This window comes from Hemicordylus capensis, chromosome 5 (genome assembly GCF_027244095.1).
Source record: "Hemicordylus capensis ecotype Gifberg chromosome 5, rHemCap1.1.pri, whole genome shotgun sequence".
Taxonomy (NCBI): domain Eukaryota; kingdom Metazoa; phylum Chordata; class Lepidosauria; order Squamata; family Cordylidae; genus Hemicordylus; species Hemicordylus capensis.
In genome coordinates, this window is record NC_069661.1 from 133,722,798 (window position 1) to 133,743,512 (window position 20,715).

The following is a 20,715-nucleotide window of genomic DNA, read 5'->3' on the forward strand; positions in this document are numbered from 1 at the left end:
ATACTTATTGGGTCTTTGCTGTGCTAGTCCTTTTGTAACCATTAAGTCTTTCAGTGGTTGACATACTGAGAAATGTGATGCAGTATGCACACATGGAATGCAACATTCATGCAACTGCAAAAGAGCAAAAATCAGAGTTGCTCATTGTTACGTAACTTCATGAAGACTCCATCTTCACAAGTGGAGCAAGTAAAATCTTGGCTCCCCCACCAGGCTTTTATACGAGTGTTCTTGTTGCTGCTGCTCTGTGTTTTATGGTATTCTTGCACAGTACATGTTTCCTAAACTTTAATTAAATTTGTAATTGTTAGCTTACTTTTGAGTAGGCTTATGAGATCACCCAGAATACTCTGTATGTGTGTCCTCTCCACCAACTTCACAATGCCTGGACCAATATGAACCAAATCAGGTACAGTTGTAGGGACACCTCAATGGCATAGTTTGTGATGTCATACACCCCGATTCAAGATGGTGGACATGTAAACTTTTGAAGTCAAGTGGGCTAACTTGTGATCCGCTTAACTTCTTTTTCCCTGTGACTGGAGCTCATTGGATAGGGTTGTGTACTGTACATGCTCGAGACAGGACTGGATCACATGAGGCTAATTTCCTACCATCAGAGGCGCCATAGCCCCAGTTCCGGACTGTTGAGTAGAGCAGACTACCATGGTGGAAAGAGCTGTGTATGCCTGAGACCAATCAAGACAAAATCAAAGAAAAAGAATAATCCTAGGCAAACACATGCTAGAGAAGAAAGCAGTAGTACAGGATACAGCTTACAAAACTGTAAACCCTGAGAGCTGCTTTTCCACAAAAGGTGGAAAGATGAAACCCCTACTCTCCAATGTAAGGAGCAGACAGAAGAACTATATACATCCGGGGGACCTGATGAGCTCCAGTCACAGGGGAAAAGAATCCTCTAAGCCAATGTTCCTTTCCCCCACCATGCTGAAGCTCATCAGATAGGGATGTGCCCAAGCGGTGAAGGATTTCAAGTAGGAAGGATGTATCAGACCATTTGTTGTAATACCCTGTAACCAAAAAGCAGCCTGCGGAGTCAAAAAGGAAGAAATCTTATAATGCCTAATAAATGGGGCGATTGAAGACCAGGTGGCTGCTCTGCATATATCTGTGAGTGCGGTATGTGCCGCGAAAGCCACAGAGGTGGCTGTGTTCCAAGTGAAGTGTGCCATGATCCCCCAAGCAGAGGCAGATGGAAACACTCATAAGTGAGGACAACACAACACCAAGCCAGTGTTGCCTTAGATACCCTGTTGCCCAGAGAGGCTAGATGAAAAGAAACATTAGTTTCTTAGATTCTTCTATGCAGAAGTCCTTCGTGCATTTGATGCATGTACATAGAGCATGGCACACATCAAGTTTATGCCAGGCCTTCTCTTTAGTATGAGTGTGGGGAGGGCAGAAAGACGGTAGAACGAGATCCTGGGATCGGTGAAAGGAAGAGTTAACCTTTGGAAGAAAGGTAGGGTCGAGTCTGAGGGGCACAGAATTGGGCTGGGAAAGGCACTGCTCTCCTTACAAACGGAGAGGGCCCCCAACTCAGAGTCCCTGTGTGGAGGTGATGGCCACCAGAAAAAGAACCTTGTAGGATAGGATCTTGAGTGGGATGGATGATAAGGGTTCAATGGGAGGATGGGTGAGAGCATTAGGACCTTGTTAAAGTTCCAAGTGAGAAACCATTGTATGGGAGGAGGGGCCAAGTTGATAGCCCCCCCTGAGGAACCTGGATAATATAGGGGTGGAGAGACGAGTGTCCCATAGTGCTCAGAGAAAGGTTGAGCACTGAGGCCTAGGCCAATGCCTGGCGCTTAAGGGTGTTTTGGGCAGAGGTGGAGGTCTAGGATGGATTGCAGAAAAGCGAGAACTCCTAGAATGCCAGCCATCAGTAGGTTGTTGTGGTTTGATCAGGACTGTTTCAATCAGCCAAATTGCAACTGAAAAATGTTAGAAAGAGATATTTTAATAGTAGCCGAATAGTAAAGCAGTACTCATCCCTCCCTTGCACAATCTAGATAGACAAAAGCAGAAGAGTGAGAGAATCAAATCAAAGTATAGGAAATTAGCCTAGGAAATATTCCTAAAATGAAGATCTTTCGCAACCTGCTAGCTCAAGCAGGTGAGGACTGGAACTGGCGCTATGCCGCCTCCAGTGGCAGGAAATTAGCCTCAAATGATCCAGTCCTGTCTCGAGCATGCACAGTACGCAACCTTATCTGATGAGCTCCAGTCACAGGGGGGAAAGGAAATTTAGTAGATTAGTTCTTACTAGAACTTGTTATATTCCAATTTAATATTTTTATTGTGTAACTGTTTTATAGTTTTATCTCATAGTTTTGTAAACTGCCTTGAGATTGTTTTAATGAAAGGCAGTATAAAAATCCAATAAATAAAGTCTGTGCTGTTTTTGCACTTGTGCAACTGTACAAATGTTATGTTCCTCCATGTGCATAATATTGCACAGTATATTAGCCAGTGATTCTCCACAAGCATCTCTAATGAACAATTTGAGCTGACGAACTACACTATGAGCAAACAATTTAGGGAACAATGTACTATTCTTCATAGTAAAAAACCAGACTGGTATAAAGAAATAAATACCACTCTGGTTGTTTACTATGAAGAGTAGTCAAGTATCGGTTCATTGACCAAGGCTCAATTTGAAATCAAGAGCCACTTCATACAGCACAACAGGTACATCAGCATTTGCTAAAGTAAATGCCTCTCTCTAAATACACAGTGGATGGATACACAAGAGATCCACAGCCAATGGTCAGTCTACTGTATCTGGACATCCTGTGTCTACAGTGGTATTTTTGTCTTGGTTGCAGTGATAAGTGTGAACACAACAAATTGCCTTATACCAAGTCAGACCATTGAGTCCATCTAGTTCAGTATCATTCTACACGGACTGTGGCTCTCCAAGGTTTGAGGCAGGAGTCTTTTGCAGCCCCATCTGGAGATGTCAAGGACTGAACCTGGACATTCTGCTTGCAATGCAGATGCTCGACTACTGAGCTATTCCCCACCACTACCGCAGGCATCAACGTATCCTTGAAAAAGGATAGGAACTTGCTTAGTTCATATAAGTTACAGACATAAAATTACAGGCTAGCAAGCAAGCAAGCAACTAACCTTGGGATAGATTCTCCCCACTTTACAAGAGAACAACCCCAATATCAACAGCAGTTAGCCAGGATCATGAAACAGTACTTGCACCCTCAGCAAGTTCAGAATTGCAGTTGGTTTCCTGTACTGCTTGAGAGATTCTGCTGTCTGCGTACATCAGACCACTAGTAAGTAAATACGATATTTTGGATTGCCAATAGGTGGCAAGTGCCTCCTAGAAGCCTAGCTCATACATGCCCTCATGGGGCAAAATTAAATATATAATCCACTTTGCCATTTCAGACTGCAGGTGGTGGCAGGAAGAATGTCACTTTTGAATTATTCCCCCAAATAGAAGTATGATTAGTAAAGAAGACCCTATCAGGGAGTTGGCTAGACTGGAAAGTCCCTCCCTATTAAGCTTTTTTTAGTCCTTTTAGGAGGAGCATAAAAAGAAACATATCTCCCACCAGCAGTCTGAGCTAGCAGCCCAGGATTCTACTGCTTCATGCTGGTAGAAGTACTGTACTGACACAGCTTCTCTAGTGAACCAGTCCTTTGTAGTTATGACAGTAGACTTCATTTATGCAAAACACAGATAAATAAGGAAGGTGTGTGTGTAGAGATTAGGTAGAGATGAGCAGCATCTTTCCCTTGTAAGTCACTGTATCAAACAAGCAAAGCACAGTGGCATCCTTAACTGGTGAACTCCTAGCTACACACTCAAAGCAGTGGTTGGTTTGCTCACACTTCAACTACTATCTTCATGGTGCAGTACATAAATGTGAACACCCATCTGCATTTCTGATGCCCCTCAAGAGTGGTTTGTAGGACTGATGTGCAGCCACCCAGCCCTTTTACAGTTTTGTAGATGAAGGCATCTGGATTGAGATGCATCTAGAAGCAGGGTTAAGTTAAATCAAGCATTCAGTAATCTGCACCATGACGTAAAGAGAGGGTCATCAGCCCCTCAGGCAGGTCATCAGGAAACATTTTAGACATGTTATGAAATATGAAGTTAGGCCTGACACAGAATGTCGATTATGGGACCAAAAAACAGAGCTCTTGCTGGGCAAGAATGCTTCAGACAGAGGATTTTGTGTCTCCCACCAAGAAATATATATATCCCTGCAAATCAAATGCTATGATGTCAGGAGAAAACTAGTTCTCGCCCCACTCCCTGCCCCCTGTCAAAGTATAGGAAGGCTCTTGTAGCGGAGCAAAAACATGTACCCTCCTAGCTGAATTTGTCTCAAAGCTGAGGGAGCTCTAACATGAATTGCTTTTCAGATCTTTGTCCACAGTTTCATTTGCCATTTTCTTTAGTGTCTACTCCAAATTCTCAGCCTGGAACTCAAATATAGTATTAATTCTGATACCTTTAGAAGTTTACATTTATTGAAAGTAACAAGCATACACTCTGTAGTACAACCAGTTCAAACAAATGCAAGGTCTGTTTTGAGTTAAAAAAAAAAAACACCCACAAAAAAACACCCTTTACAAGCCCTCACTAAGCAACTGAAATTATAGCACAAAATCAGGGCAGCACAACTTCGGCCCTCCAGCTGTTGGACTACAACTCCCATCATGCCAGACTATTGGCCACGATGGCTAGGGGTGATGGGAGTTCTAGTCCAACAACAGTTGGAGGACCAAGGTTGTACAGCCCTGCACAAAATTCAGCCCATTCAGTTTCAATGCTAGATTAGTTTTTGGGACTCTCCTCTGAGAGCAGGTCTTTATAGGAGGATTCAAAGTTGAGCCAATTAAAGCAAGACATTTTTAGGGAGTTTGAGATAAGATCAAGATAATTCTAGTTCTATACAGAAGGCATCTTGCACTGTTCAATTTCTATTGAAAATACCTGAAGTTTAGTATTGGTTACACAAATCAATATCCAAGCATTTGAGGAGTGCTCAGAGACTGTTGTCAAGCTTCATTTCAGTCTTGAAGAACATCTCTTCCATGAATGAGAAGTCATTCGTTTTCTTGCTCAGAAATCTCTTGTACTCTTGGGACAGCCTCTTGGATTGTTTGAGATTCATATCTGGTCTCAGCAACAGTCTCTTCTGCTCCTCTAGTGGGGGATAAATGAAACCCAGAGACACAGCCCAAAGGGTGGTTAGAGGACATCACTCGGCATCTGGCTCACAGCAGAAAGCCTAAGTCAACTCAACTGAAAAAAATACAGGCTAGAGAGCAAAATGAAAACTGTAGCCATCAAGTGATGAGCATGCATGTGTGGACCACCACTCTTGTTTCCTGTAACTGACTAGAGTAAGTTTGTTGTTCATGTAAGCACATCATACTAAAGCCACCTTAGTCATAATTGACAGATGTATCAGTGCCTCAAGTCACATCCACACCTTAACTGATAGCAAGAATGTGTGAATATAGGCAACTAGAGTAGAAAGGCATGCCATGGCTGCCAGCATCCAGATTCTCATAGTTCAGAGATGCTCTTAATTATTCAGTAAAGGTTGGTATTCTGGCAGTAGCAGTAGAAGGAACAGAAACTTTCCCAAGACCACTTTACATCTTGCTTCCTCTCCCTGTATATCCAATTTTGAACTTTTGCAACTTGACAGTGGGGCACATTTAGATTACATTTACACACATTACAAGATAACTTCCTTAAATTTTTGTACTGTTTCATTGTCAGGTCAAAACACTTTGATTTGCCTCTGACTACTTTACCTCTTGAGCAGCATAAACAAAGAGAGATGGTGTTATGTTCATTGCTACAAGGAAACCTAAAACCAGCAAAGAAGGATCCCATCAGTATCTAGAGAGCTATTTCAGCTCAAGGATAAGGCTGGGGGGAAATGCTTCTTGAGATTTAACAGCACCAAGATAGCATATTTTCCCATTTCAGCTACACTGAAACAACCTTCACAAAGATCTTCTGCTGCTTCAGGGGCGGAGCCACCATTGGGCAAATGGGTTCAACGAACCCAGGCCACCACCAATGAGGGGCCGCGCCTCGCAGCCCCAACACCCCCCCCCGTGTCTGACATCAAACATGGGGCTGCTGGTTTAGCTCCCAATCAGGGGCTGTGTGGCCCCCGTTCAGAAGTTAAATGCTCGCTCCTGGCTGCACTGCGAACGCAGCACCAGCCCCAGTCTAGGTCCTGAAGGGGCTGTGCGGCAATGGCCAGCGCTGTGTTTGTGGCGCGGCCAGGAGCAGCTCTTCCCAGCCTTAAAGGCAGGAAAGAGCCACTCGTGGCTGCACTGCAAATGCAGAGCCAGCCCCAGTCTAGCTCCCGAACTAAAGAACTAAAAATTAGTAAAGGATTTCTCAATATTGGGATGGCTAGAGTGAGCCATTTGCCACACCCTATCTGCAAATGTTTACCCAAAGACAACTAATTACTAGTCTGGCAAGACATGACTATTTATAGCAACATGGCATCCTTTCATTCATGACATCCAATAATTGTTTCCCCACTATTAATCAGATAAGCCTATGGAAGGGTAGTATTTCATATATTAGATATGAAAGGCCATTATGTTGCCCCTTATTCTTTATCAGCATTATCTGTCAGAAAGGCATGTGCATTAAAGGTGGTTTTTTGCCAATATACTTTTATCAACTCAAGACCCTCCTTCTAATAATGTTACACGCATAAGAAATATATAAAAATCCTTTGGAGCACTGAAGAGTTTCACCAAGTAAGTATTATTAGGTTTGTTTTACTGTAGCACATGGTGGCAAAGCAAAGTGCAACAGAAACTTACGTTATAGCAAAGAACATGGCAGTAAGAAACCCAACCATGAGCAACAACATTAGCACACTCAGGATGGAGCAGATGACTATCATTCCACCACTTCTCCGACCCGGCCAAGTATCAATCGTTGTGGACTGTTTCACTGGGAATATAGGAAGAGTTCTATCAAATCGTGATGTGATAGAGAACACACATGAAACACAAGTAATGTGCTTTTAGTACGGAAGTGTGTCAAAACACTGATTGAAGGCTCCTTCAAGATACTTACATTTCTTCATTTTGACTGGATGAGACCAAGGAGTTTGATCTTTCATGACACCCACAGTTATGTCAGCCAGGAGGTATTTAAACCTGGAGGTAAGAGAGAACACACACAAGAACTGCACTACTGGAAAAGACTACCTGGGCGCTTTCCAGATTAGACCCTGCAACAGGGTCACAACGAATCTCTGAAGGGTGCTTCCATACTACCTGTGTTGTGACTCTGCAGTCCCTACACTGACAGCAGGATGCTGTTCATATTTCCAATGCCTTGTTTCAAATTTAATTGTTGTGATATGGTGTTATAACATTGCATATCCAGCGTTAAAAAGTTGCTGTTTTTTCGGGTGGTTGGTTTTCACTGGACTGCTCCCCCTGCTGGGCGCTTTGCTATTTACATTTTGAATGATTTGCCTGAACAGAAGCATTTTGCCACTGTTGAGCGGCTAAACTGGAAAGCACCCTGGAGCAATTTTCCTTCTCTAGCAGGGACTGGCCAGATGGTTCTGGAAGCTCACAAGCAAGGCACTGAAGTCAGTATCTTGCCATTTGCCTCCAGCATTATTCCCATATCATGGTGATTTCCCCCCCCAAGTTTCCATGGAAGGTGTGTTATAACTGCTTCCCTCACAAACACAAAGTAGTTTTATGTAGATTTAACTAAGAGTTTGTTCAGAAACAACTCAGTTTTCTCATTCTACTTCCCCTCTCCCTTTCCTTTGACTCCACCCACCACACTTGATTCCCCACTTGGACAAACTTCTCAACAACAAAACAAAAGTGTACTAGACAGAATACAACCATGTGGAAAAAAGGAGCATAGAACCTCATACCTGTAAGTTGTATCTTGGGAAAGAGGTGGATTGCAAACACCTTGGAAATTTGGGTCATATAGACAAGATGAATCATTGCCAACTCTGATCAGATACTGGGTCAAGACAGCAGGTACTTTGGTTGGATCAGCAGCATCAGATAGCATGGGAGGAGATGCACAGTTGGGGACATTAAACACTGCAGCTTTGTAAGGCCCACTTTGCCCTCCATTAGTTTGTTGGAAAGTAGCATCAAGAGGTTTACTGCTATTGTCTGTAACAGATGACCTCGAAGCACTTGCTGAAACAGGAATTGACATAAAAGTTCACACAAGTGTTTCTAAGGAACCCACCAGCACCAGTTGTGGATTCTAGACACAGGATATACATCAAATTTGCAGGTATTCCGACTATGGCAGTCAGAATGGTCTCCAGGCAACTAGTCAGAAGTGTTGGTCAGTGCTGAATGAAAATTTTGGGCAGTTTTCTCAACTTTGAATGTGCCACAAGTGTCTATCATGGGGCATGCAGGATAGTAAATTTTGGAATAGCAACTTCTGTAGAGTTCTTTGCAAGGGCAAACACACGTTCTGACTATTGGAATAATGCATAGTTTATAGTGGCATAGTACAAGAGAGACCTGGGTTCAAAGCCCTGCACAGCCATAAAGCTCAACAGGTGGCATTCAGCAAGTCACTATCTCAGCCTAACTCACTGCAAGAGACTTTTGTGAAGGCTAAACATGGCACAATGCATACTGTACATCCTTGTATGAATTATGTTTTTATACCACTTTTCCTCCCAAAAGCCCAATGCACCATATATGGTTCATCCCCACCTCCCATTGATTTTATCCTAACAACCAGAGAGATTCATGGCCAAGTGGAGATTTTAACTTCGGTCTAGTAGCTGGTTCTAGCTTGTGGTAGCTAGTCCTGTGGTAGCTAGCATGACTTGTCCCCTTAGCTAAGCAGGGTCCACCTTGGTTGCATATGAATAGGAGCACTGTTAAGATATTCCCCTTAGGAGATGGAACCGCTCTGGGAAGAGCATCTAAGTTCCAAATTCCCTCCCTGGCATCTCCAAGACAGGGCTGAGAGAGATTCCTGCCTCCAGCCTTGGAGAAGCCACTGCCAGTCTGGGTAGACAATACTGAGCTAGATGGACAAGGGTCTGACTCAGTATATGGCAATTTCCTATGTTCCTAATACTATAGCCATTACACCACTCAGATTCTTAATGGAAAAATGCAAGTGTGATTAAGTAATAACATCTGATGTCACTCCTGGTGGCAGGGGTGTGGCTATAGTTGAAAAGAGGGGAACGAATGTCCCTGGGTCAGTGAGGGAGGGAGGCATACCAGTTAGCCAACAGCTTGCTCTTTATTCTCCCCTTCCACCTCCCCAGCATGCTGTTGGCTCCCGGTCAGAAGACTCATCTATGCTTCAAGCAAGAGGAAGTCCAATCCTGGAGAGAAGTGGTGGGGGAGAATTGACAAGCAGCATCCCTTCCTCCTCCTCTCCTTCCAACTGGATGGTTAGTGGTCAGGTTTAGCCCGCCCCTCTCCAGCCTGACTAGTGAGGGTAATATTACTGAGGGCCAGCCAGTCACAAGGAGAGGAGTGAGAGATGCTATCTGACACTCCTCCCCTTCCTCTCCTGAAACTGAGATAGACCTGAAAAGGTCTACAGTTACAGGAACTTAGGGAGCATTTTGGAATCCTGGCCACATAAAAATAATTTAAGAAAAGAGTAAAACTATGGTACTCTTTTTTTTTTTTTTTGGCCTCTTCCCCCAGAAGTTCTTTTAGCAACTGAGTTCAATCTACCCCTAAATTCTGGGGCAAAATGGAAAAGTGTGTGTGTGTGTGTGTGTGTGTGTGTGTGTGTGTGTATAAACACATGCAGGAAAGACACATTGTGAATGGATGAATAAGATAGATAAGTTGCTGAAGTCATATGAATATATGAGGCAATGATAGTAGGCATATAGGTTTAAAAATGTTTTGAGTCAGAGGAATGCTTGCATGTCTGCATGTGAAAGTGTCTGCATACATGGGGAGTGTATGATTTTTGCATAGGAGAGAAACAAGTGCAGATAATGTTCTGTTTTTCACTATGCTCTTAACATTCTTCAGCAGCAAAGAGAGGGGCCCACCTTCACTTTTTGTTCCAGGGCCTGTAGCAATCTTGCTGTTCCCTTGCCTGGAGGGCTTCTTCTGCATGGAGACACCAAGCATGTCTGTCTCTGGAATCTAAGGGTACTTTCAAACCGCTCTTTCATGCTCTGCCTCCCAGCAGTTGAATACTGGCCAACATCATGGCATGAACTATGTGCTACCAAGATAGTGCTAGCCAGGTAGCAGGCCAGGCATAATGCCTGCTCTACTCACATGGCTGTCACCTGTAACTACAATAATTCTGTGAAGCATGTGTCTCATTACAACTTTGCTACAATGAATTCATACCAGCAGAAGCAGAATTCCAACAAGATTTGAAAAAATTAACACGTATCTATAGAGTCACAAATGAAACCTCAATTTTGCGTAAAAGACAAGCACATTTATTGCATCACTATTCATAAATATAACTACAGTAGCTTCTCTATGGCAAAAATTTGCTTTCCTTCCATCCCATGACTGGACAGAACACGCACATTGGGGACCATTACTGTCAAAGTCCAGGTTTCACGTTGCTCTAGGGAAGGGCATGGGCACAATGGCCCCAATTCATATGACAACTACTTCTAAATGTTTTAACAGGAAAGAAGGAAAAATGAACAATATCTATGGTCACAGGAAATCTATGTCCAACTACATCACCACAGCAAGTACAGTGTGTGCTTAGGATTCAATTCAGTCTCTTTTCAGAGATACGAATACTACAAATATTTATATAGCGCTCTCCAATCAAAGTGGTTTACATAGAAACCACTTAGAAAAATACACAAATAAGATGGTCCTCTGTCCCTGAAGGGCTCCCAATCTAAAAAGAAACATGTCAGATACCAGCAACAGCCACTGGAGGGATGCTGTGCTGGGGTTGGATAGGGACAGTTGCTTTTAAAAGGCATCTGTTTGCTCAGTTAGCAGGGGTAACTGCATATTCACCACTATTACTGAGTCAAAGAATGACCCGCTCATTTTTAAACAGATATGCAGCGAACGCCAAAAACAGAGTTTACTCATTACTTCACAACTTATGGTTCACAGCTGAACATGTGAATGAGTTACATACATGCTTGTATATGTCAGCCTATAGTGAATAGAAAAGGCACATAAAGCAATAACTGGAACTTACCCAAGTCAACCATGACATACAGGTATACTTTATAGGAATCGCCTTTTGATATTGACCCATCAAATATGCAGAAAGGTTTCTCTAAAGCGACTGTAGTGAGGGTGGGGTTGTTTATAGCAAACGCTGGGTTAGCAATCTGTGGCCTTAGAATCTGGGCTCCTGGGGAAAAAGGAAAATGATATTTCCCCCCATAATTTTAACGCATCTAAATCGAGAGGCCCAGACTTTACCATCCAAGCAGAGAGAAGCACTCTTAGAACTTGTGGGCACATGCACAGGGTCAGCATGAACACCCACATTTTATAGAGCTGCTTTGCATGCATTTTAAAAGATCTGATGTGAGAAAATCGATACCTCATGTGAGTTTACGTATCTTAAAACCCACAGTTGTCTTCATAGTTTTAAGTAGTGACTTGTGAAGTCACTGCATCACATCCATCTGCACAGACCCCTCAGGTTCTAAACAGGCCTGGATTTTAAGAGCAATTAGAATTTGGCACAATAATGGTTTTTGAAAGGAGGACAACTGCAAGTGGTACTCTTAAAAATCCCTCCTCTCTGTGCTCAATCCCCAGACTGCTCTCTAAAATGTAACATGAAGCTTGTGGCAGCAGTTGCTGAGAGGATGAGGTTTCTCTCAGCATCTGCCCCCACAAGCTTCACATTGCTCCCAAATCAATCTGAGTACGGTTGCCAGATGCAACTGAGAACAAACCAAAACTAGCAATAAACTGTGTGCAAACAGCAAATATATAAAAACATGCAAATTCAGAAATTAAATAATTATACTTTTTATATATGTGTGTTAAATTATTTAAATAAATTCTTTAAATAAACATATATATTTCAAAGGAACACTAAAAAATGTCCAAAGTTGCCCAGAACACAGAATAATGAAGATGGTAAAAGTATACCAATCTTGCTAAATCAGTATGAAGGACTGTGATGTGACAACAGGACACCAAAACAAGTTCACTGTTTCCCAAAGTATAAGAGATGTTGGCAAAGAGAGATGTGCTGTAATGATTGTCCGTTCTGTTATCTGGAGCTTGTAAGGATAATAATTATTTCACTTGTAGGTCCTTAGCATAGAGAAATGTGTTGTAATAATAGTCCGTTCTGTTATCTGGAGCTTGTAATAATAATTCTTTCGCTAGTAAGTCCTTAAAAACTGTCCGGATAATCAGTATTTTCCGCCGAGGCTTCCTCACGAAGGACTTATCAGCTCTTTTTTCATTCTAAGGATAGCATTTTGTAGATGTATATGCCTAAGTTAGAGGGAACACTGACCACTAGATCAGACCACCAGAGCAGTGAAGGATGATACATATATTTTTTCCGGTACCTAGTATATTGTTGGTAATAACCCAAGAAAACTGTCACTTTAACAGTTATTGTAGAAGCTTATGCTGCTAGTCACTCTTGTGGTTACACAAGCTCTTCAGGCAAACATTAACTCCAGATTATATTAAGCCACTAGTAAATATCATACCTGCAAGAAACAGTTATGAAAAGAAAAAGCACACCACATTTGATATTAAAGAAGGACAACAAAACCCATGGAAGGCAGAGCAGCAAAAGCATATTTAGTATCTAGGGTTACAAGACCAAGAGGAGAACTTTAAAGGCTGTGAATGGATCCCACTGAGTGAAATGCAGAGATCAAGCACCAAATAATTCTTGCAATAAGGAGTTCCAGCCTCCAGACAGGAAGTATAGTAGTGGGGTTAAGTTGCAACTGATACTCTGAAAGATGCAGCAGCTACTTAATTTTTAGTAATTTAATTTTCATTAGGGAAACTAGTAGTCCTAGACAGATTTGAACAAAAGTCCATTAAGGTTAACAGGGTTTGCTAAATAAGTATACATAGAAATGCACCAAAAAACAAATAAAAAAACCCAGCCTGAAACTCCTGTTCTAAAGGGGAAAGGTACATGCAAAATGGAGAGAAAGGGCTTCCAAAACTAATCCATTATCACAATCAGGTACCCAAAACTGTAGGAAACAAAGAGAAAAATGCAGAGATTGACTTACCTACACACAGCTGCCAGAAACAGCAAACAAGCAGCACAATCCATTGCTCCCCCATCGTCAGCCAATATATGAAACCCCCACTAACAAACAAGGCCATCAACCCTAGCAGAAATACCAGACCCACAGCCTTTACCTCCCTCCTACCCACCCCCACTCTATATCACCCACACCCTCCTTTAATTGCTTTGTTCTCTCACCTACCAATCAGCTCTTGGTTGGTTCTCTGCTTGCTCCATCATAAGCCTATTTGCATGTGCCCTTCTTCTCCACTGCCTCCACAAGCATGCATCAAGTTTGATGCATGTTCCTACCCAACACAAGCAAATTCTAGTAGTCCTCTTTTCCCACATTTACACCAAGTAACCATTGTATTTAACATCATTATTTCTGAACACTGCTGAGAAGGAAGTCAGGGAAATTTACTCATGAATTACTGATTCCTCCACCAGCCCCAGGAAAAAGCAGCTTATTCTAAAGTTCAAAGCCAAACCCATTTCATAAACAACGGAAAACATTGGGAAAACAGCATGGATTTCACAAAAAGTCATGATCAGAGCTGGTTGAGTGCAGTGACTTAGTCTTCGAGACTGAGGTATGAAAAAGGAAGTTCTGGGTTTGAATTTTGCCCCTACAATGAAGCATCCTTAGAAAAGCCTCTTTCTTAGCCCGCCATTGTCTGACCCCTGCAGTACAAGGATAATAATTTTAACTTATCTTACAGTAGGGTGGCACAATTGTGCCCCTCCAGGTGTTGTGGACTACAACTAACATCATCATCAGACACAGTGCCCAAGGATCAGGGATTATGGGAGTAGCATGAGAGTTTAAGTTGTGCAGTCCTACCTTACAAGGTTGGGTTGTTGTAAGGATAAAATAAGTTATTGTAGAGAATTTTCCAGTATACCTTTTTTAAAAAAATGAAAACTTCTGTCCTAGAAATATTTTGTTTTCACTGCTTGATCTCATCACTGTACGAAATGTTTAAGTTATTAAATAAATCTGCATTACAAAACAACAAAGGGCAACAAAGCAGAGGTACCTTTGTTGTGTTAATGCTATGACAAGAAAACGAAGGAGGAATCTGATGTGGTCTTATCAGCTTTATCTATCTATGTTGACTCTTTAAAATCACTCAAAGGAACAAAGAAAAAAGACCTAAAATTCACCTGCTTTTGCAACAGGAGCAAGATCACATCCTGGTGTTTGCTGATCCCTCTTCCAAATCTGGAGAGTTGCACTGTTAATATATTTTGCATCAGGGAAATCACTTCCATTCTCCTCCACTAGCAAAAGGTCTACAATTTTTTCTTCTTCCTCAAAATATTGTGCCACTTTAGCACCAGAAAAGCTGCATTCTGTAGATAATTATATCCAGTACTTGGAACATATATGTTGTGCACTTGTTCATATGTGTGCTTATTTTTCATTTGCTAGTCATGGGAAAGAATAAAAAGCAATATCAGTCACTGGAAAGAATATATCTTTGAATTTACATGATATAGGCATGTGTTTCAGCAGATGCTTGTCTTATGAGAGGCATTTCCCCCCGTCTTTGTGAAAGAGAGAGCAGAAGAGTACGTCTTCTAACATGGCACCTGCCACCCATGTGTTTTAGTATGTGAATGAAAGATAGTTAACATTTTAAGACGTATACATTGCTTGATTAAACAGAGGCATCTTCTGGGCTGATCAGAAACAGTTAACTGATGGAGCTAACAGTTATACTAAATAATCTGAGTGATTAAAAGGATGTCCCCCCCCAACTAATACACTGAGGAATGATAGGATGATAATGTAATAAATAAGACATTATCATTTATTGGATAATGGAGCAAGAATCCTTCTGGAATTAATCCGGAAGCACTTGGAGAGCTGGTGTGCATGTGTAAATGAGCAATCACACACCACAGGGGGTCTGTAGCTCAGTGACAGAACAAGCATCTGCTTTGCCTGCTGAAGGTTCCAGGTTCACTCTCTGGCATCTCCAAGGAAGGGTGGGAGAGACCCCTGCCTAAAACCTTGGAGAGCTGCTGCCAGTCAGTGTAGGCAGTACTGAGCTAGATCGACCAAGTGTCTGACTCAGTATAAGCCAGCGTCCTATGCTTCACAGGCTGGATTTTCATATCACTTCAAAAACACTGCTTTTAAGTACAGCCATTTTGCAAATCCAGGTACTGGATATATTTAAAAGGTAGTTCTATGCCTGGTAAATACTCCTATTTTTAGAATTATTGGTGAGTGTTTACTCAAAGCAGGAATGCTGTCTGTGCGTTAGATTGGAATGCCACAAATCTTGTTCTAAACTATTTAAAACTCTTCTTTAGCAGCCTGAAAAAAGTGTGGTTTCAGGAGAGTACCTGCCTTGAATGCAGTTATCAGTTAACTTCATTCACAGAAATCTGTTGCACCTGGGAAAGCGAAGAAAATTTGCTTATATGCATAAAATAAGATCTTTTCATAATAACTGACTGGCAAAATGCTGAATAAAAGTAGTTTTGAGAAGACAGGCATGATTGACAGGTTCGTATTTCATGAATGTTTTCAAGAATTAAGCAAAGATGATCAAGAGGTTTCACAGACAATGATTTATACCACCTTCCTGCTGGGAAATACTTCTGAACAGTATTTCAGTATATATTGCTTCCCAGTATATAGATTGCTTGCCAGATATACCACAGATAGCCATCCAATCCATGAGAGATGCTGTAGCTTTTCAAGCTAACTTTTTTTTACTACTTTAAATGCATAGGGTAAAATATTGTGGGAGAAGGAATATGTATGGACAGGTTCCTATTGGGCTGTGGAGGTGTGGTTATCTGTGTGGGTGGTGATGCAGGAGAAGGTTGGCTCTCAGGAGTACCACTTCACATGCCCTGCACCTGGGCACACCTCTGCACACCTCTACTCACTCCTTTTCTAGTTCTGTACCCTGTGCAATGGTTTCTTGTTATCTGTCCGCAGCTTTTTTAAAAAATCTGGTTGTTCTAGCATTATATTGCTCTTTCACACACACCATTTCCCACTTCCACCATAGAAGCATAGGCAGCAGGGGTTTGTGTGTATTGTTGTGTGGTGTTGTTTTGTTTTTTGCATGCGGAATGTTTGTTCCTCCCGCCAAGCTCCCTATTTGCAATTTGTTTCTTTGTCCCCCCTACAGATCAGGAAAATAACACTGGGAGATTGAAGCAGCCCAAAATCACACCTCAAACCTTTAAAATGTGCTCTCTGCAAGAAATGCATGGTTAGTCAGAAGTAAGTCCCATGAAGTTCAATAGGGCTTACTCCTAGGAAAGCATTAAAGGTTTTAACCACTCATTAAACAGAAAAATTTGAGGAAACAATTTCAATAAGTGATTAATTAAGGAAGAAAATGTCCAGAGAAAGAGCCACAAAACACATTTTGGCTCGTGGGGTGGGGTGGGGGTGGGTACATTCCAAGCTACTTGGAGCTCAGAGAGGCTGGGCAGAACAGCATTGCTAGAGCATGACACCAGTATGTAGATATGAGGAAGGGCACAGCAGCCCTTCAGTTCTCCCCCCCCCCCACAATCCCCATCCCAGACAATGAATTGTGTGTTAACTCCTTCAAACCAGCTAGGCTCTGGAACTAATTTGATCCCCTGGTGAAAGTGAAATGTTCTGGGATCAGGAAGATAACACTAGGTGATTTAAATGGCATGTCAAGCCTCAAAACTCAAGTGTGCTCTCAACAGAATAGATACACAATAATCCCATGATAGAGAGTGGGATTTACTCTGAAGTAAATCCCATTAACTGCAAGGGGGGCTTACTCCCAGGAAAGATTGCAGCTATGTTATTCCATAAAAGGAGGAAACTATTTTAGAAAGTCAGTAATTAAAAAGTAACAATGTGTTTGTATATATGTGTTGATGTGTGTGTGTGTGTGCGCGTGCACAGATGCTTCTGTGTAGGAATGTGCATGAACTGGTCCGGAGGCCATTATAGAGGCCTCCGACCCGGTTCGAATGTGGCCCAGTCCGGCGGTCCAGCGCAGGGGAGGTGGTTCTTTAAGGGCGGAGGGGTTGCACTTACCCCTCCCGCCACTTTCACTCTGCCGGTGCTCTGGTTTTTTGAAATGTTTTGGGGTGGCAACATTCCTCCCTGCCGCCCCTGCGCCTATGGTTGGCCGGAAATACCAGAAGTAGTGATCACATGCGCGCACGTCGCACATTGCGTGCGTGACGTGCACACGCAACGTGTGATGTGCGTGGTGGGTGCATGTGCGGTGGCAGCAGGCACATGCACGATTGCTACTTCCAGTATTTCCGGCCAACAAAGGGGGCAGGGGTGGCAGGGAGGAATGCTGCCGCCCCAAAAACATTTCAAAAAAACGGAGCGCCGGCGGGGGGAAAGCAGTGGGAGGGGTAAGCGCAACCCCCCCACCCTTAAAGGGAGACCCCTGCTGGCGCCGGACCGCGCCTCCGCGGTTCCATGCACATCCCTACTTCTGTGCTCAGGCACACATGCACCCACGAGTGTTTGCTCAACTGCAGATGTGTATGTGCAATGCATTGTGTAGATGCATGTTTGCATAATCACAGATGCATGTTTGCATATAGTCATGTGTGCAGAAGTGTGTTTGCATGTGTACGCATGTACAAGTTTTTGTGCTTCTGTTTTTTCTTTTAAAATCATTTATTTCTCAGAAAGAGCTATACAAATACTAGGACTGTGCAGGTTGGTAAAAGTCAGAATTCTGCTTTAGAATTCCCAGCCCCCACCACAAGGAGGCAGTTCCTTGGGAGAAGCTTAGAAGGAACTCTATCCCCCAGGCATCCCTGCAGCTCCCAGGGCCAAGCTTCCCCTTTGTCACTCCCTGCCCACCCCCTGGACACGTTGCAGCAGCATAGCAGCCACCCAGCTTTCCCTGCTTCAGGGCTGGGAAGCTTTTAAAGTGCCCTCCACTCACCACCACCCCTCCTACCTGTGGTAGTTGTCCTGTGAGGCCCTGCCTCCTTGTGGTGGGGGCTGGGCATTCCAAAGCAGAATTCTGACTTTTACCAACCTGCACAGTCCTAACAAATACAATTAGAATAACACAAAAAATAAAACATCTGTTATAAGTTCCCAAATAACCACATTTACATATGCTGCTGAAACAATAAGATAATTTAGACAACATATAAAAATATAATTTTTATTTATCCCATTAAATCAAGAACTCACTGGATTCACATCCTTAAAAACAGATTTTTTTAATCAATATTACAAAATATGAATAGCCTGCCTTCTTTCTGGTCTCTTATAGGTAATTATACTTCTGTCAATAAAATGTCAAAATGGTAACCATGTTACCAGAAAAGTTTCAATAAGACTAGGATATGTTCTAACAGTATTGTACTGAGAGATTACATATCTTGTCAAACCAAGTTCTTATAGAAGAACTTCTAATAAAATAACTGTTGTTCTTCCAGTTCTTTCCAAAAACTAGTTTTGCTGCTGTATCGTTATATACTCAAGCATTTTTATCGGGATGTCATGTTACCTGGTCGCTTGGGTGGTCCTATGGAGTCTGGAGAAGGGTGTGGCATCCCTCCTCTCCGACTTTCATTGTGGGTGAGCATGGGGGCACCACCCCAACCCTCAGGAACAGTCACTTGTTCCCTCCTGAACCACAACATAGTGGGTCGTTTAGGGGCAGATGTCCACATGGATGAACTGGACCAGCAGGACACCCCCCAGGGGCTTGCCCCAGCAGCCTGTGCCACACCAGGGTGCATCCACAGCCCATGTCCACTGGATAATGCCAGGTCAGGGCCGGACTGGGAGCACTGAGAGGGCGGTGAAATGTATGTGGGGAGGGCACCAGGTTTTGAGCAGAATGGGTACTTTCACTGCTGCAGAGTGTGGTGGGGTGCACCGGGAATATGCCCTGTGGGCCAGTCCAAGCCTGTGCCGGGTCACTCATTCACTCTCACCAGTACTAGGTTTGAGCTTCCCAATCCCCACCTTCTACCTGGGCAGAGGTTCACACATTGGCTTCTGGGCAGTCCATGCAAGGGTGTTCTCTCTGGAAGTGGCCAGGTGTCATGATCCCAAATCCGGAAGCCCCTCAGATGGGGGAGCACACAGTCAGTTCAGGGGACGAATCTGCATGGGAAGCCTGCATCTCACCAGTTCCACCTCCTTCATTACAGTCAGAAGACACTCCCTTGCCTTCATCTTCAGACACAGGATTCCTCTGAGGACCAGCCTTCTGAGATGGAGGCTCCTCAACCCCGTTAAAGCCAGCACCTGAGAAATAAGGCACTACCACTTTAACTCTGGCAGCTGCTGTAGAGATGAAAGTGGAGCCAGAGGCAGGAATCAAAGAGCAGGGCTATATCAAAGCTCAGTAGAGTTCTGTCACTTGCTGAAACAACATTGTTGTAGAAACCATGCCTTGTTCTAGCTCTGCATAGATCTGATTCTCTGGTACTTGGCCTATGTGACTTTCTCTTCTGCCTGCTCTTTGTAGAATTCCTTGGCTCCTGACCTCAGTCTGTGTGACCTTGCTTCCGGCATTGCACTCATAGATTGTGACTTCTTGGTTCCTGACCATGGCTATACATGACCCTCAGATATTAGATCCTTCAGCTAGACCTCCACTTGCCAGGCCTTTAACCAGCCTCAACAATTGTGGGGGGCGGGGGGATTGCAGAAGTCAGGGGAGGCAGGTTATAAAAATCTTCAGTGAAAACAGTCAGTGAGGCTGGCGAGGAAAGAGAATTTGTTGGTGTGGCACATACACACCATGCCACCAGCTGGCTCTGAGCCTGCCACCTGGTGGCCTAATCCCACACTTGTGGGTGAGTCTGTGCCACAAGACTGGTGGGCCACATCATAGTGGGTCATGATACCCGGTTATCTGAAGACAAAACAGGACTTTGGGGGGTTGAACTCCTTTTCACAGGTCCATCACATTGACATTGATGCAGTGTACACTCAGGTCTTCTGGAGGGCTGCCAGCTACAGCAGTTCTGTGACTACTCATGCAAAGGGTAGGGTCCATCTGGCCTGGTCTTATCACAAAGCCCCACAAAGCAGGGAGATTCCTATTATCTAGAGGAAGAAGTACAAGCTTACATTGATGTAGTACACATTTTCACAGAAACATCTGGTAAGTGGCTTCTTCAGATCAAAACAGCTACACAGAATGATGCAGAATTTCAAGAAGTCTTACAGTACATCAGGACTGGATGGCCTGGACACTCTGAATGACACTTCAGAGCTACCTAAGAAATACTTTTGTGAAAGTAGTGAATCACTTAGTGAATCACATGGAGTGATAACAAAAAGAAATTGTATTGTGCTATAGAGCGGTATATAAATGGAAGTGCTATTGCTATTGCTATATATACAAACTATGAGGAAGGAAATCCTGTATCTTATTCAAAAAAGACATCAGGCCCTAACCAAAAGCCATGAGCATGTCAAGTGGACAGTATGGTGG

General features: G+C 43.1%; 1 protein-coding gene across 3 annotated transcripts; it reads right to left on the reverse strand.

Annotated features, from left to right (window-relative positions):
• Positions 1-4,502: 4,502 nt before the first annotated feature.
• UPK3A (uroplakin 3A) lies at positions 4,503-13,404 on the reverse strand. 3 transcript variants are annotated; one of them, XM_053256326.1, is made up of 7 exons: positions 13,263-13,404; positions 11,228-11,386; positions 7,950-8,229; positions 7,124-7,206; positions 6,865-6,997; positions 5,824-5,879; positions 4,503-5,203 (listed from the first exon to the last, which is right to left on the reverse strand). In XM_053256326.1, exons 1-7 carry the CDS (start codon positions 13,357-13,359, stop codon positions 5,043-5,045), a joined length of 969 nt encoding a protein of 322 aa, XP_053112301.1. In that variant the 5' UTR covers positions 13,360-13,404; the 3' UTR covers positions 4,503-5,042. The 3 variants fall into 3 exon arrangements, with proteins under 3 accessions (XP_053112301.1, XP_053112303.1, XP_053112302.1); XM_053256328.1 differs by lacking the exon at positions 11,228-11,386; XM_053256327.1 differs by lacking the exon at positions 5,824-5,879.
• Positions 13,405-20,715: the final 7,311 nt, after the last annotated feature.

Coding starts and splice junctions, on each gene's coding strand:
- UPK3A (XM_053256326.1), bottom strand. CDS start 13,359: ATGGCCTTGTTTGTTAGTGGGGGTTTCATATATTGGCTGACGATGGGG. Junction 8,230..11,227: donor GTATGTCATGGTTGACTTGG/GTAAGTTCCAGT, acceptor TTCCTGTTTCAG/CAAGTGCTTCGAGGTCATCT. Junction 6,998..7,123: donor TCCAGTCAAAATGAAGAAAT/GTAAGTATCTTG, acceptor CTATATTCCCAG/TGAAACAGTCCACAACGATT.